Source organism: Phaseolus vulgaris, chromosome 8, assembly GCF_000499845.2.
Source record: "Phaseolus vulgaris cultivar G19833 chromosome 8, P. vulgaris v2.0, whole genome shotgun sequence".
NCBI classification, from domain to species: domain Eukaryota; kingdom Viridiplantae; phylum Streptophyta; class Magnoliopsida; order Fabales; family Fabaceae; genus Phaseolus; species Phaseolus vulgaris.
This window is the reverse complement of record NC_023752.2, coordinates 3,577,325-3,592,430: the sequence shown is the minus strand read 5'-3', so window position 1 is coordinate 3,592,430 and position 15,106 is coordinate 3,577,325. Positions and strand designations below refer to the sequence as shown.

General features: G+C 31.9%; 2 protein-coding genes across 2 annotated transcripts; both read left to right on the top strand.

The window, feature by feature from the left end:
- Nucleotides 1-302: 302 nt before the first annotated feature.
- On the top strand, nucleotides 303-2,704 carry LOC137826878 (uncharacterized protein At3g28850-like). Its single transcript, XM_068633034.1, has one exon. The coding sequence runs from the start codon at nucleotides 865-867 to the stop codon at nucleotides 2,182-2,184; it is 1,320 nt and encodes a 439-aa protein (XP_068489135.1). The 5' UTR covers nucleotides 303-864; the 3' UTR covers nucleotides 2,185-2,704.
- Nucleotides 2,705-11,857: 9,153 nt separating this feature from the next.
- On the top strand, nucleotides 11,858-13,836 carry LOC137826288 (uncharacterized protein At3g28850-like). The gene is made up of 2 exons (XM_068632199.1): nucleotides 11,858-12,069; nucleotides 12,161-13,836. The coding sequence occupies exon 2, from the start codon at nucleotides 12,201-12,203 to the stop codon at nucleotides 13,563-13,565; it is 1,365 nt and encodes a 454-aa protein (XP_068488300.1). The 5' UTR covers nucleotides 11,858-12,069; nucleotides 12,161-12,200; the 3' UTR covers nucleotides 13,566-13,836.
- The last annotated feature ends 1,270 nt before the right edge of the window (nucleotides 13,837-15,106 follow it).

Here is a 15,106-nt window from a genome sequence, read left to right as displayed (position 1 = left end):
TGTATCTAAATAAATTCAACATTTATGTTCATAGAATAATAACGAAGAAAATTAAATTTTTGTTTTAAAACATAACACTTATAAATGAGATTAGAACTATTATTTCTATGGATATAAAAAAGAGAATAAGGAAATTCCACATTTATCCTTGTTCTCATCCATTTACATTTTGCCCTAAGAATGATTTCTTTAGATTCAAAAGTAATTTGCCACCAATTTTTCTTTTTATTTTATTTTTCTGTAAAAGAAAGAAATGTTTTCGTATTATATAGTATAAATCTATTGAAACTGAAGTTGCATCTCTCAAATCTTTCTACTTTCTTTCTTGCTTCTCACTTTATCTATTTATCTTTCAAGAATTTTAGAGAGAGAAAGCTGAGGCATCAAAATGGTGCACCAGTTCAATTGATGAATGAATGATTATCCATCTCTCCTTTTGACTTTCCAATTCATGTTCCCATTACCCCTCTGCTTTTTCTTTCTGGGATTTCTCTCCCTCTCCTCAATCTGATACTCGTTTTCGCATTGGAACAGTTCTTGAAAAATAATCTTGAATAGTTACGTTTTTCTTGTTGTTTGTTTGGTCTTTAAATGTTGCAGCCAACATGGTCATGAGCACCAGAAGAATATGAATGAAGTTGGGTTTGCTAGGAGCTATGTTCATTGGATTGGTGACTGACACAACATTTTTCAAGAATTGGAATCATCTTAGGAGGCTATAAGTTAAAACGCAATTAAAGAAACAATTCCACCTTGTGAATTTGTTACCTTTAAGGGTCATCGTATTTTAGCTCCAAACTCACCTAATTAAAGGTTCGAAAGTTTTTTTGTTTTAAAACAATTCAGATTTGTTTTCTAGTGATCATGGGTTGTGCAAGTTCAAAGCAAAAGCGATGTCGGTGTTGCAATGCTCCGAGAAGCTACTCCATGCACGTTCATCACCCACCTCAAGCAGAAGGTGATAGCTACCATGTTGTGGCACTCACATCCACAACACTGGGCACACTCAAACTCAATTCCCCTGCTTCAACTCAAAACTTTACAGGGAATTGTGATCACGACTTCAATCTTTCGAATGCCAAGGTTAGTAACACTACAAGTTTAAGGTTTGATAATGAAAGGTTTGTGCAAAGGTTGGAGGAGAAAGAGAAGAGTTCAGTATTTGGGAAAGAGAGAAAAGAAGAGTTCTCAATAGGGCTAATTGAGGCCAAGACTTGGTCCAACATGATTGAGCAAAAGTTGCCAACAGTTTTTCCAAAGACCCCAATTAGAACACCACCTGGAGAGCCTGAGACAATCAACACATGGGAACTCATGGAAGGCCTTGAAGAGACCACCAATTTCCGGTCGCCGAGTTACTACCGGAGCTTCTCTTTTGATGCCAATGGTGACACTGTTGATGATGGAGATGTGGATGTTGATCCACCCAAAAGGAGTGTTGCCGCCTCTCCAAAACCAATGTGGCTATTGATGACTGAGGAGGAATCAATACTCAACTCTGCAATCTCAGATTTTGATCCTGAAGTGATTTCCTCATTCAGGAAGTCCTTCCAACATCTCTCTCCGGATAGCCCCTTCCACCTTCGACCAGCATTGAGTGATGAAGAGATGCAAGGGACTAAAAAGGGGTCCCCATTTGCGGATGATGTTAATGTTGGTGATCTGTGCGGAAAGGATAAGGTGGTGTTGTACTTCACCAGCTTACGCGGCGTGCGAAAGACTTACGAGGATTGCTGCCAAGTGAGAATGATTCTGAAGGGACAGGGAGTGAGGGTGGATGAGAGAGATGTATCCATGCATTCAAGGTTCAAGGAAGAGCTTAGAGAGATATTGGGTGATGGGTATGGTGGTTTAGTATTGCCAAGGGTGTTTGTTGGGGAGAAGTACATTGGTGGAGCTGAGGAAATTCAGAAGTTGCATGAAGATGGGAGGCTTGAGAAGCTTTTGGGTTGTTGTGAGAAGATTGAGGACAGTGTTGGAGGTGATGGAGGGGGAGTGTGTGAGGCTTGTGGGGATATAAGGTTTGTTCCCTGTGAAACCTGTTGTGGAAGTTGCAAAATTTACTATGAAGGAGATGAAGATGAAGAAGAATATGTTCATGGTGAGTTGGGGGAGTGTGGATTCCAGCGTTGCCCTGATTGCAATGAAAATGGACTAATTCGTTGCCCCAAGTGTTGCTGTTAGTTCCAAACTCCGGGTGGCATGAGGTACTGAAAACCAAATTTTGAGTTCTATTCTTCAGGGCATTTTGCATATTATGTGAGATTTTGTTGTACAGTCAAGTATTTTATATGCTGGATACCATGGAGAGGGAATAACGTGTTACAATCACTCCCCCATCATGATCAGTGTAGTCTGAAACATAGTATATACTGTTTTCGTTTTCCCTTCTGTACACAATTTGCCTTCTAGCAAAATCAAGAAGAAATGCAAGAGAGAATTATAAAGCTATATATGTTATCATATGCATTCTTCACATAATATTCTGCTTTATTACAGTTCCAAAGATGTAATGTTTGAAAGTTATTGAATTGAGGTCTTTGAAGCATTCTAAGCCAATAGTTGAACCTGCCACAAGCTAATTGCAGAATGCATTTGAGGGTGTGGGGCTTATGAGCTCCATGCAATATATATCATGCTTGTAACATTTTTGTTATCATATATTGACCAAAATCATGTTTAGCACATCTTTGGTAGTCCCTGATTTTATATTGGATTGGAATTGATTGGTTAATTACTAATAGATGAACTGTGATCCATGTTTTAAAACTTCAAATATTTTATTCTTCTCAACCATCTAATTTGGAGGTTTCATTTTGTGCTTTCAAGAATACTCTTCGGGGAGATTAATTTATCAAATTACATCAAATTCCAAAGAAAAACACGTCTGTTGATGAATTTTCTAATACATGTATAAAATTTAGCATCACTTACAGATAAAGGAATTTTAGCCATTGCTTTGAATTCTGATTCCAGATGGTCCAAAACTAAAAGACACCAAGAAACACCAATTTTGAGTTCAGGTTTTCCCATTGAAAAGGTGTTTTAGACATTTTCTTAGCTGATCATTACATGGAAGTGCTACAGGCACACTATTATGTGAAATAATTGCTATAATCCATAGAATTTACGATTAAAAATCCATGTGGTGCCATTTACAAAAGAATGCAGCACTAAAGAACGTCTGAATCATACAAATAATATGTGCCAAAGAAGCAAAACTTATTTTCCTTACCTACTGTGTCCTTTTTTCTTTATCATCTTCATATATGATAAGGCCATCAATGGGCCTTGATGCAAGAAAATACCAATAAGCTACATATCCCTCGCTGTCCATTCAAGATCACCACAAATTTAGGTGGTTAGATGAAAACTACAGAGCTGAAATTGTTGTAAATGGAAATAGCTTATTTATGTGGAGGCAGTGTTAGATGTAGAATACACAAATAGTACATTACTTTTCTTATGCTTTCATAAAAATCACCTAACATTCAGTGACCCCGTTAGATATAAACACTTCTGATTTAAAAAGGATCAATGAATCGTCACAAAGGTATTGTTTACGCAACTAATTCAAATTAATTAGAATATACATCAAATTCCTCACCAACATTTCTCAAATCTATTGTGGTATTTCATTCATCATTTTATATGCTATCACTTGTTTTATAACTTTTTTTAGTTGGAGAAAATTCATCCTGACTTCATATCTTGAACGAAAATTCAACTACCATAATAAAAGTGAATCTTTAAACATCAACTGAAACCAAGAACATACCTTATACAATGAACTCTTAATACGAATTCTGAATTAGTAGTCACCACCACATTCACTTTTACAAGGATGACTTATACAGGGAAGAGCAAGAGGGCATTCAAATGTACAAGAATATTTTATGCCATAATGTGGCTTATACATTAATGAAGAAATCATTGGGTGCTTTCACTTTTCTAGTGCTAAACTTATCTATGAAACTCAGGAGAGCCCCCATAATATTTTTTATAAGAATTCATGTTACAAATAAACTCGTGTTTTTTTTAAAATAATTATTCATTGGTACTGAAAATAATTTACAAAATTTTAATTAATTTAAATTTATATAAAAATATCTCATATTTTATTATTTGAATATTTTTAAAGATAGAGGATAAATTTGTAAGCTTACATCTTACACTTTTAAAAAAATTCAAAATTCTCTCATAACGATCACATCATTCACAACCTATACTAAACTTTTCTCACACATTGAACCTAACATACATCAATCTAAGCACGCTCACTTTCTTCTCAAATTCTCACGCATCTCTTCCCTAATATAAACACACCCTAAGAGTTTGTTTGCTTCAAGGGAAGTACTGTTTACGTGGATGAAAGTGCAGTGATGTCCCTCATTTGGATCCACTGATGTGCGTCGAAGAGGAAGGGAGGATCAACGTGAACCGTGTTCTCCATACTTCCTCTCAGATTGCAAAGAACCTTGTGGAAAGCCACGTAAGCAGATGTATTTTTCCCATTTTAGCCTATTTTTGTCTTTGCATGAAAGTGACCAATTACTTTTTTTTTCATTATATAGTTATTATATATAACATAATATAAAATAAATAAAAATAATATTAAAATTATCTAAATATAAATATTAATTATTTTATAAATTTAACTAACACAAATATTTAATGATATTGTTATTAATAAAATAAATTTTTAAAATAATGATAATAAATGTAAATTAAATAAAATTATTAATAATAATTTATTTTATTTTATTCTTTTATATCAAATATTTAATAATATTATTAATAATAAAAATAAAATTATAATATAATAAAAACAAATATAGTTATTTATATAAAAAATAAATATATAAATTAATTAATTAGTTTTTTAAATATATAAATAAATTTGTAGTTGTTCTTGAACGGGTTGGAACCCAAAGAACGATTATCTTCCTTCTCGATCGATCGGTATACATTTCCTCTCTTTCACTCAAATGACCTTTATGTACTCCTCTCGTCTCTCCACTCATCTCCATAAACTCCAAGCTTGGATGATACCTGCAAAAGGCACTCCAAAAGTACTTCATCTTTCATTATTCAAATATTTTCAAAGACAAAGGCAAATTTGTAAACTTACATTTTACACCTTTAAAAAATATCAGAATTTTCTCATAACCATCACTCACAAATTTCAATAAACTTTTCTCACACATCCACTTTGTTAGCACTTTTCTCTCAAATCCTCACACATCCACTCTCCAATCCAAACACACCATAAAAGAAACCTATTATAATTTTTTTATCATCAATAAAAAATGAATTAATAAAAATATTTAAAAAATACTTCAACCCTTATTAAAAAAACTTAATTCTTGTAATCCATGCTTGTAATGAGTCCTCTAAATATTGTAATCCTTAAAAGAGGTTTTTCTCCCTTCACCACATCATTTAAGACATGCACCCAATATAAAATTTAAAACTCAACATTGCCCTTATCTTCTTTATTTTGAAAAAAAAGCTGCAGAGGAGTGTTTTTTTTACTGTGTTGTGCGTTTTGAGTGGAGGTGGTGATGGTGAAGTGGGTTGTTATGGTGGTGGAGCGAAGCCATTACTCTTAGGTGCGGTGCAAATCTCTTTTGAGATAAAGAAAACCATTTACATTTTCTTTTTAGTTGATAATGGTGTTGAGATGTTACCGGATGGCTTCATGATTGCTTATGGAAGTAGAAATCCGAAAGTGGTTGTTATATAGTCTGGATTTAGATATCCGGAAGGTCATTTTCGTGTTTCATTTAATCTTCTAGATGACCATATCTGAAAGTGAATTATGAGTTCTGGATTTCCATGTCCGGAATGGTGTGTTATAAATGGTGCTGAGAATATGGATCCATAACTCATTTATGTTTGCTTATGGATCTTGGCATCCATAAAGTCATTTATACTGTTTAGGTAAATTTTCATATGGCTAAATTCAAAAGTGACATATTAGTTTCAGACTTACATATTTAGAACTTTCTAATTTAACTTTACGAATATGAATATCCAGAAGTGAAATCTTTTAAATCATTAAGTATTTCACATTTGGATACATATTTGAATTGATGGTGCAGGCATAATCAGCATAAAAGAGATCACCTAAACCAAAAGCCCAAAAGCCCAAAAGCCCAAAAGGAACCTAACTTGCAAAATATACAAAAACATGGCTTAACCACTAAGGCCATATGCGGCCCAAAAACAACATGCCATGTTTGAGCTTTACCAAATACTAATTTTACATTTGGAGGTGCAACAGTTTTATATATTAATTTGACAGAACAAGTTTGATTAAATTTATAAAAATAATGTCAGTAATTAAATAAGGTGTTGAGTTTGAACATTTTGAATAAAAACCATGACTGAGAAAAAAAATATAAGTAAAGTGATCATTCAATTTTTTTAACAGAGAATAGTTTACACAAAATCCATAAACAGTGACAGAAAATTTGTAAACATGACGTAATAAAAAATAGTTTAATGTCTTGATATAAGAAAACAAAATAATAAATGAGTGTGAGTAGAAAATTGTTCCACATTCGGAACTGAATTCAATAGAAAAAGGAAATGCGCAATTTGAGGTGTTTATGGAGAAGGTGAGAACATAATCAGATAACATGATAGTCACCAAATTCCAAACCACCTTTTCTCTTCATTCAATAATCAATTTCTTAATACACCATCCTAACTTTGGAAGTGGAGTTCATGACTTATATATATACACCTACCATGAACCGACAAACATACCCTCCAACAAATAATATAACTATATATTCTCATAAACTATATATTATACTCATCTCCTTCCCTGTTTCTTGCCACTAAATCATATACTAATAATTTCTATGCTTGGTTAAATTAATTAAGATTACCCGTGGTCAAGGTTTCAAATTGTAGTCATCATTAGGGTTTCTCATTTTCTTTTATACATATATTAAAGAAAACCATACATAAATGAATTGATTTGGTTCCAATAAGGTTGTGTTGTTGCAGCTACAATTAACATTCTAAAAAATATTGATTTAGCTTTGGTAGGTTTGTAGCAATGGATTTTCAAAGAAATTCAAATGAATAGAGTACAAATGGTGATTAAGGTCAATAAGAAATATCAACATGAAGGTTGACTTGAAAACTAACACTATTAAATGGTTGAAATGAAATATGAATGGAATGTGATGTGTTAGTCTATACGTGTTTTTTAAGTTTTGATATATATAAATGTTGCGGCAAAATAAGGGAAATATTAATTCGATGCTAATAACTTTGAATCAGTCAAGAGATACAAACGGAGTTAGACAAAGATAATTTATGAATATTATACTTTTAATTAAAAATTAAATTATTTATAAAAAAAAAATCTTGCATGAACGAGAAGACGTCTTCTTCTTTCTTTTATTGATCTTACATTTGTATATAAGTCATTTCTTTATCTGTAAAAAGTTTTCGATGTTAAAATAAATATTTAGTAGTTCGAGATTTAAATATTGTAAAAAAATTATCTTGATGTTGATAGATAGAAGTGAACGAAAATATTATTCATATTGAATATAAATTATTATGATTTTTTAAGTTAATTTTATTTAAACCTGAATATACAAATTAATTAAATCTATTAATTATAATTATTGCTTCGAGTTTTAAACATGATTTTGGTGACTATAATGTATAGTACACTTCTTATTTATTTACTTTTAACATAATTTCTAATTCCAATATTTTTTTACCATTAATTAATGGTATTTTTCTAGTGAAAAGGCTTTGTACATTTGAGAAACCATCCAATATTTGGTCTCGTATTTGTTATAATAAAATGTATATAATTAATAAAAAATAAAAGAAAAAAAGAAGCTACCAAATTTAGGCGTTGATGAGGGAAATTGAACATGTGGAGCCATAATTCGAGAAGCAGGAGTTAGCTCAGGTAGCTGCAAAGATCTCCTGCACGGCCACGTGCCATCACGTGTATCTCCAAATACCAATTAGTATTAATTAATTAATTAATTCACTATGTTATTACTTATGTAAGCATGAATTCTGATTTTTGACAATGTTGCGTTGATGAACCAACCACGCATAACATTGTTCACCTGAATTGTCAAGTGGATATCACTCTATGCTTACCATTACTTCAACATTTATAAATTTAAATTTCCTAACAATATCTTAATATCTTGTTAATAATCCTTGTGCTTACTTTTGCATAATACAATTAATTGCTATATTTTTCTTTTGTTTAATTATATATAAAGTTCTTTAGTGTTTAGGATACACGGACTAGTGTGATAATGCAAGCTGGTCCGATCATATTAGTCTGAGAAATGCAGGTCAGGTTGATTTTCGCTTAAGTAATGTGAAACTACAGACAAATATGCATCTAAAATTAAAATTTCATTAAAAATAAAAAAATATTAATTCACTTGTTATATATATATATATATAGAAAATAAAAGTTGGAGTAAACACTTTTTTATTTTTTATTAAGGTGTTTCTTTTTGTACCAATCAAATTTCTTCCTGCACCTTATGAATTACAAAATTTAATTCCCATAACATAAAAGTCAATTCCATAAATGAAAATTTAGAAGAGAAAAAAAAAATTCCAAAAAACCTTTCTAAAACAGCTAGTCTACCTTTCAGAATCTGGAACAACTATTTTGTCTTTCAATTCAATTTCTAGAATTGATGGGGTGCAAGAAGAAATTTGAGAGGACATAGGAAGAAACACCCCTTTTACTACAAGAAAATCATGAAATAAAAATCAATTTTTAGAGACCAAAATAATTAGTTGCAATAGTAACTAAATTAGAGACCATTTTAAAAATTAAAAAAAATCTGGTTTCTAAATTAGTTGCTATTATTGTTAAATAATTTCTAAATTAGTATCTAATTAGCATATAATGTTTTAACTACCAATTATTTAGTTTCTAAATTTGGTAGCAAAAACGTTAGTTCTTAAATGGTCTCTAATTTAGTTACCATTGCAACTAATTATTTTGGTCTCTAAAAATGGGTTTCTATTTCATTATTTTCTTGTAGTGTTTTATTATTATGCGGACTTGAGAGCTGGCCTATCCCACCCCGTCCTTGGCTCATACAGGTTGTAAGTTGTAGAAAAGGGATTTAAGCGGGTCAACGGACTCCATTCTGTATTTTTCATAACGGACTACAAACTGACCCGCATAATCCACCATACATTGTCATTCCTACTCTATAATTAAAAGATCATATTTTCTTATGACTTATAATTATTTTTAATTTTTTAATAACTTTAAATAAAATATGATTATTATTAATTTAATTGAAGAATCACTATTCATCATTTAAATTAGTTATGTCAAATCTTATGAAAATTAAATAATTGTAATTTTTTTTATTATTTATAATTTTGAATATTTTCCTTATGTTATGTAAATTTATTTATGAATGGAAGTTTATGAATTTTATCTATGAACTATAGTGGATGAATATTATCTACCTATCAAAGTTGATGAATATTACATATAAATTGAAGTTTGTGGGTAATCAACGGTTTCAATTATCCACAACTTGTTATTGTCGAGATAATGGTCCATTTCTTTGTATACATCATGCGTCATCCATATATAAATCATCCACGTCCACATTACTTACAAATTTTCTTTCGTGAATAATTTGATTTACCTACTAATTTTTGTTATCATCTATGAATTTATTCAGTTTATAAATATAATTTTTTTAATGTTGTTTTAATTAAATTTAATTTAATTTAAGGTTGATGTTCACCTCTTTAATAAGTATATTATGAAAAAAAGACAATCAGTATAATCCAATATTACCTTTTTAAGACCAAACTTAGAGGTAATATTATAAATATGGTTGTAATGTTCTTCAATCATAAATGGAACATGTTTGTATGTATATCATTTAAATAAAACTCAAATATGATAAAAGAAAACAAATAAATATAGAATACATGTACTTTTCGTTACAAAAAGCAGACACACCTATTTTTTTAAGACTACTAGTTAAACTATAAAAGTTTCATACCAAATAATTTGCACAATTAATAGTATAGTAAAAATATTTTAATATATATATATATATATATATTAGTAATACCATTTTTATTAATTTCTTTAAAACTGTTAACAACATATTATTTTCTATATATGTTCTTAATTTTCAAATATAGCTTTTTTTTTTTTAAAAATTACTGGTATACTTTAATTAATATCGTGCCTATACTCATAGTGATATTATTAAATGTGTTAGTTAGTGTATCTATGTCCCGTTATTGTGACTTCTTCAAGTCTTCAGTGGATAAAATAAGAGCAATATAATTGAAGACAGATGATATCATATTTATTGAAAAAAAAAACATTTAAACCAATTAATAAAAGTCTCTAAATGCGACCAACCCCAACCCTGGTCACCACCATCTCCGCAACTCCCACCCAACTATACAAATTACAAATACACTTTATCCGAAATCTTTTTCAATAATTTTTCAACTACTCATACATTTAATTCTATATAAATATGTTTTTAATTCAATACTTTTACTTGAATTTGATTTCTTTTAATCCAAACTTTAGAATTTTTACATATTTATGCAAATTTAATTTTTTTCGTAATTCAAACTCTAGAATTTTTACGTATTTATAGTGAAAAAAATTTATTGTCAGCCTTTATTTAAACAAACAAATTTTCAATATAAATTATAAAATTAAAATATTTCATATTGATTCGTTATTAATAAAGATGTCATAATATTATTGTTATTTAAAAATGAACACATATTTTCTTACTGTATATATTACGAGATTTAAAGTTTGAACTAAAGATAAAAATTAATTTAAAAAATTATAATATTACGAGATTTAAAGTTTAAACTAAAAATAAAAATTAATTTAAAAAATTATAATAGAGTGATGAAAAATATATTAAACCCTTTTATTTATGAATACAAAAATTATAAAATGGTTTTACTAGTTTGGAGAATCATTCGAAAATTATAAAAAATAGAAATTATTTAAACACAATTGATTGCTTAACCAGTGCATATCCTATACGGATAAACCCCACGCCCTAAAACTTATTATGATTTCTAATTTAGTATGATGGCTTAGGTAAAGAGGTTAAATATGTACTTATGTTAATCTTATCCTTTGTAAGAAAAAGTTATGTTTATGTCCCAAGCTTCGTGCCAAAAAGTGTAAAGTCGTGATATCACACGTAAATCTACATTTTTAGGTCAATTATAATTTAAATCTTTGTGTTCTAATTCAACAAATTGATGTAAGGGCTATTAATTCCCTAACATCACACACAGGGGAAATGAAACTATATGGTGTGAGTAAAATCTAAATGATTAGGTATTATTCTTAAAGATACATTAAAATTTGTCGTGTAAGCGTGTTCAATTGCGTAAATTTCCCAGTTTCATTACGGACATGATTCTTCTTTGTCAACAAGTGTATGCTACTCCACACAATTATTACTTATTTGGTACGCAATGATTTAGCTATTTGGAATTAAATTGGAGCCTCTAACAAATGGTGTTCCCCTTTACATATAATGAAGTTAATTAACTGAAGTTCATGGATGCTAAATTATATTTTGAAACGGAATGCTGGGTTTTTGCTTCTAAAACACAAACTAATTTATTCAATGATTTTGCAATTCAGAAGGCAAATATAAGAATTACCAATTAATCATGATTATGAGTTTGATGATTGGTCTATTAATCATAATGAGAGTTTTTTGTTAGTTATATTGGAAACTCGATGGATCATAGTAAGGTAGGAACATTTGGGGTAGCTATATATTTAGAAGAGTATGAATTTCGATTTGAACATACATTGTAAGTTGTACGCAACCGAGTGGTTCCTTTTAGTTTGGTCGCTGTGTGTATATAAAAACACTTTCTTTCTTTACTTTTCTCCCTCCATTTACGCCACTTGGCCCACCCCTTGTGTGTATTTGAGCTCCAAATCTAAAAGGATTTTCATTTCTTCTTCTTCATCTTCTGTTCAACCAATTTGAATATCCACACAACACAAAGGTAGTTCATCTTTTGTTATCTTTTTCACTTTTTTAACTAACGTGTAATGTGTAACTAAAACAAGAGAAGGATGTGTTTTGTTTTGTTGTAGGCAAAGAGGTGGAGATGTTTTGGGGGGCTTTGTGGTGATCATGGGTTGTGCGAGTTCAAAGCAAAAGCGATGTCGGCGTTGCAATGCTCCTTATTCTCCTGCTCCCAGAAGCTACTCAATGCATGTTCATCATCCACCTCAGGCACAAGGTGATAGCTACCATGTTGTGGCACTCACTTCCACAACATTGGGAACTCTCAAACTCAATTCTCCTGCTTCAACTCACAGTTCTGCTGGGAATTGCGACCACGATTTCAGGCTTTCCAATGGTAAGGTTGGTAATGCCGAAAGTTTCAGGTTTGATAGTGAAAGCTCTGTCCATAGGTTGGAGGAGAAAGAGAAGATTGAGGTATTGGAGAAAGAGAAAAGAAAAGAGTTCTCAATGGGGCTGATTGAGGCCAAGACTTGGTCTAGCATGATTGAACAAAAGTTGCCGAAAGTTTTTCCCAAGACCCCAATTAGAACACCACCTGGTGAGCCTGAGACAATCAACACATGGGAACTCATGGAAGGCCTTGAAGATACCACCCCTTTCCGGTCTCCGAGTCACTTCCGGAGCTTCTCCTTTGATGTCAATGGTGATGATGTTGGTGATGTTGATCCACCCAAAATGAGTGTTGTTGTTTCTCCAAAACCCATGTGGCTTCTGATGACTGAGGAGGACTCAAAACTCAATCCTGCAATATCAGATTTTGACCCTGAAATGATTTCCTCGTTCAGGAAGTCCTTCCAACAACTCTCGCCAGATAGTCCTTTCCACCTTCGACCGGCACCGAGTGATGAAGATGTTCAAGGGACTACAAAGTGGTCCCTGTTTGAGGAAAATAAAACAAAAGGTGATGATGTTGATGATGTTTTTCAGGATGATTTTAAGATTGATCATCCATGTGGGAAGGATAAGGTGGTCTTGTACTTCACTAGCTTACGCGGCGTGCGAAAGACTTACGAGGACTGTTGCCAAGTGAAATTGATTCTGAAGGGATCAGGAGTGAGGGTGGATGAGAGGGATGTGTCTATGCACTCAGGGTTCAAGGAGGAGCTTAAAGAGTTACTGGGTGATGGGTATGGTGGTTTAGGATTGCCAAGGGTGTTTGTTGGGAAGAATTACATTGGTGGAGTTGAGGAAATTCAGAGGCTGCATGAGGATGGGAAGCTTGAGAAGCTTTTGGGTTATTGTGAGAAGATTGAGGACAGTGTTGGAAGTGATGGAGGGGGAGTGTGTGAGGCTTGTGGGGATATAAGGTTTGTTCCCTGTGAAACCTGTTCTGGAAGTTGTAAAATTTACTATGAAGGTGATGAAAATGAAGAAGAGTATGTTGATGGTGAGGTGGGGGAGTACGGTTTCCAGCGTTGCCCTGATTGCAATGAAAATGGACTAATTCGTTGCCCCATGTGTTGCTGTTAGTTCTCAATTCCGGGTGAATACTTACAAGAGGTACTGAAACAAAATTTTGAGTTTTATTCTTCTGGGCATTCTGTACTTTGTGAAATTTTGTTGTACAGTAAAGCTTTAATGTGTTGGATACTAGGGTGGGGAGTGAATAATGTGTTCACATCACTCCCTCTACAAAATCAGTGTAGTTTGCTGCATAGTGTATACTTTTCATTTTCCCTTTTGTATACCATTGCCTTTCTTGCAAAATCAAGAAGAAATGCAAAAGAGAATTATAAAGTTATCTGGTATCGTTTGCATTCTTTCACTTCATAATTTGTCTTCATTACAAATTTGAAGATGTAATGTTTGAAAGTTATGGCATGGGAGGCTATGAAGCTTTTGAAGCCCAGAGTTGAACCAATTGCACTTGAGGGTATGGAGTTTATGAGCTCAATGCAGTTGTCATGCTTGTGATCTTTTTGCTATCAAATGTTGACCACTTCACGAATTAAGAACGTCGATGGCTAGCACATCTTTTCTAGTCCCTCATTTTATATTGGGTTACAATTGATTGGTTACTGGTAAATGAACCGTGACCAATTTTTTAAAATTTCAAGTAATCTATTCATTCTCTGCTTTAATGGCTTATTTTTATATTTGTTTTGAACTGATTGTTTTCTAAAGCATTCTTGGTCATTTTAGTGGGGGCATAAAATATCATGTTAGGAGGACATAGCATAGGTCAACTTTGGAAAGAGGCTTGTGATTGAGTCAAATCATGTTTCTCTTGATGGCAAAGCACTATATTTACATGTGAACTTATCACAACCTAGTAGACGACTTCTTTTAAAACCTACATAACAGTTGAAAATATAAAGTTTCTTCAAAATTAAAAAAGTTTCAGAAGCAACAGAACAGGTATATGTTTCTTTCTTTTATTCTTCTCAGCATTAGAGGCTTGGTTTTTTGGCTTTAAAAAATATTCCTAGAACAGACTAATCTATCAAATCACCATTAAACACCAAAGATAAAATACTTTTCTTAACGGGTTTTTTTATACACATATAAATTTGAACTTCAGTTTAATGTAAAGGATTTAAGACCATTGCTTTGAATTCTGATAATCTGTGCAAGAAAATGACACTGAATGGTCCAGATGGTCCAAAACTTAAAAGACACCAAGTTTGACTTGAGGTTTCATCACAGCATATCTCCAAAGAAGGTGTGGAAAATTGAAAAGGAGCATTAAGACTTTTACTTGGTTGATCATTACGAGGCGTTGCCATATTCGAGGCACCCTATTATATGAAATAATCACTATAATTCATAGGTTCACGATTAGAAATCCATGGCAAAAGAATGCACCTCTAGGAAGGCCAAAATCATGCAAATGATCTGTGCCAAAGAAGCAAGACTTTTTTTCTTCCTTATATCTATATGTCCTTTTAATCATCTTCATATAATGCAATCAATGGCCATAGATGCAAGAAAATCTCGATAAGCTACACGTCCCTTGCCGTCCAATCAAGATCACAACACATTTAGGTAAGAGGTAGATGACAACTACAGTG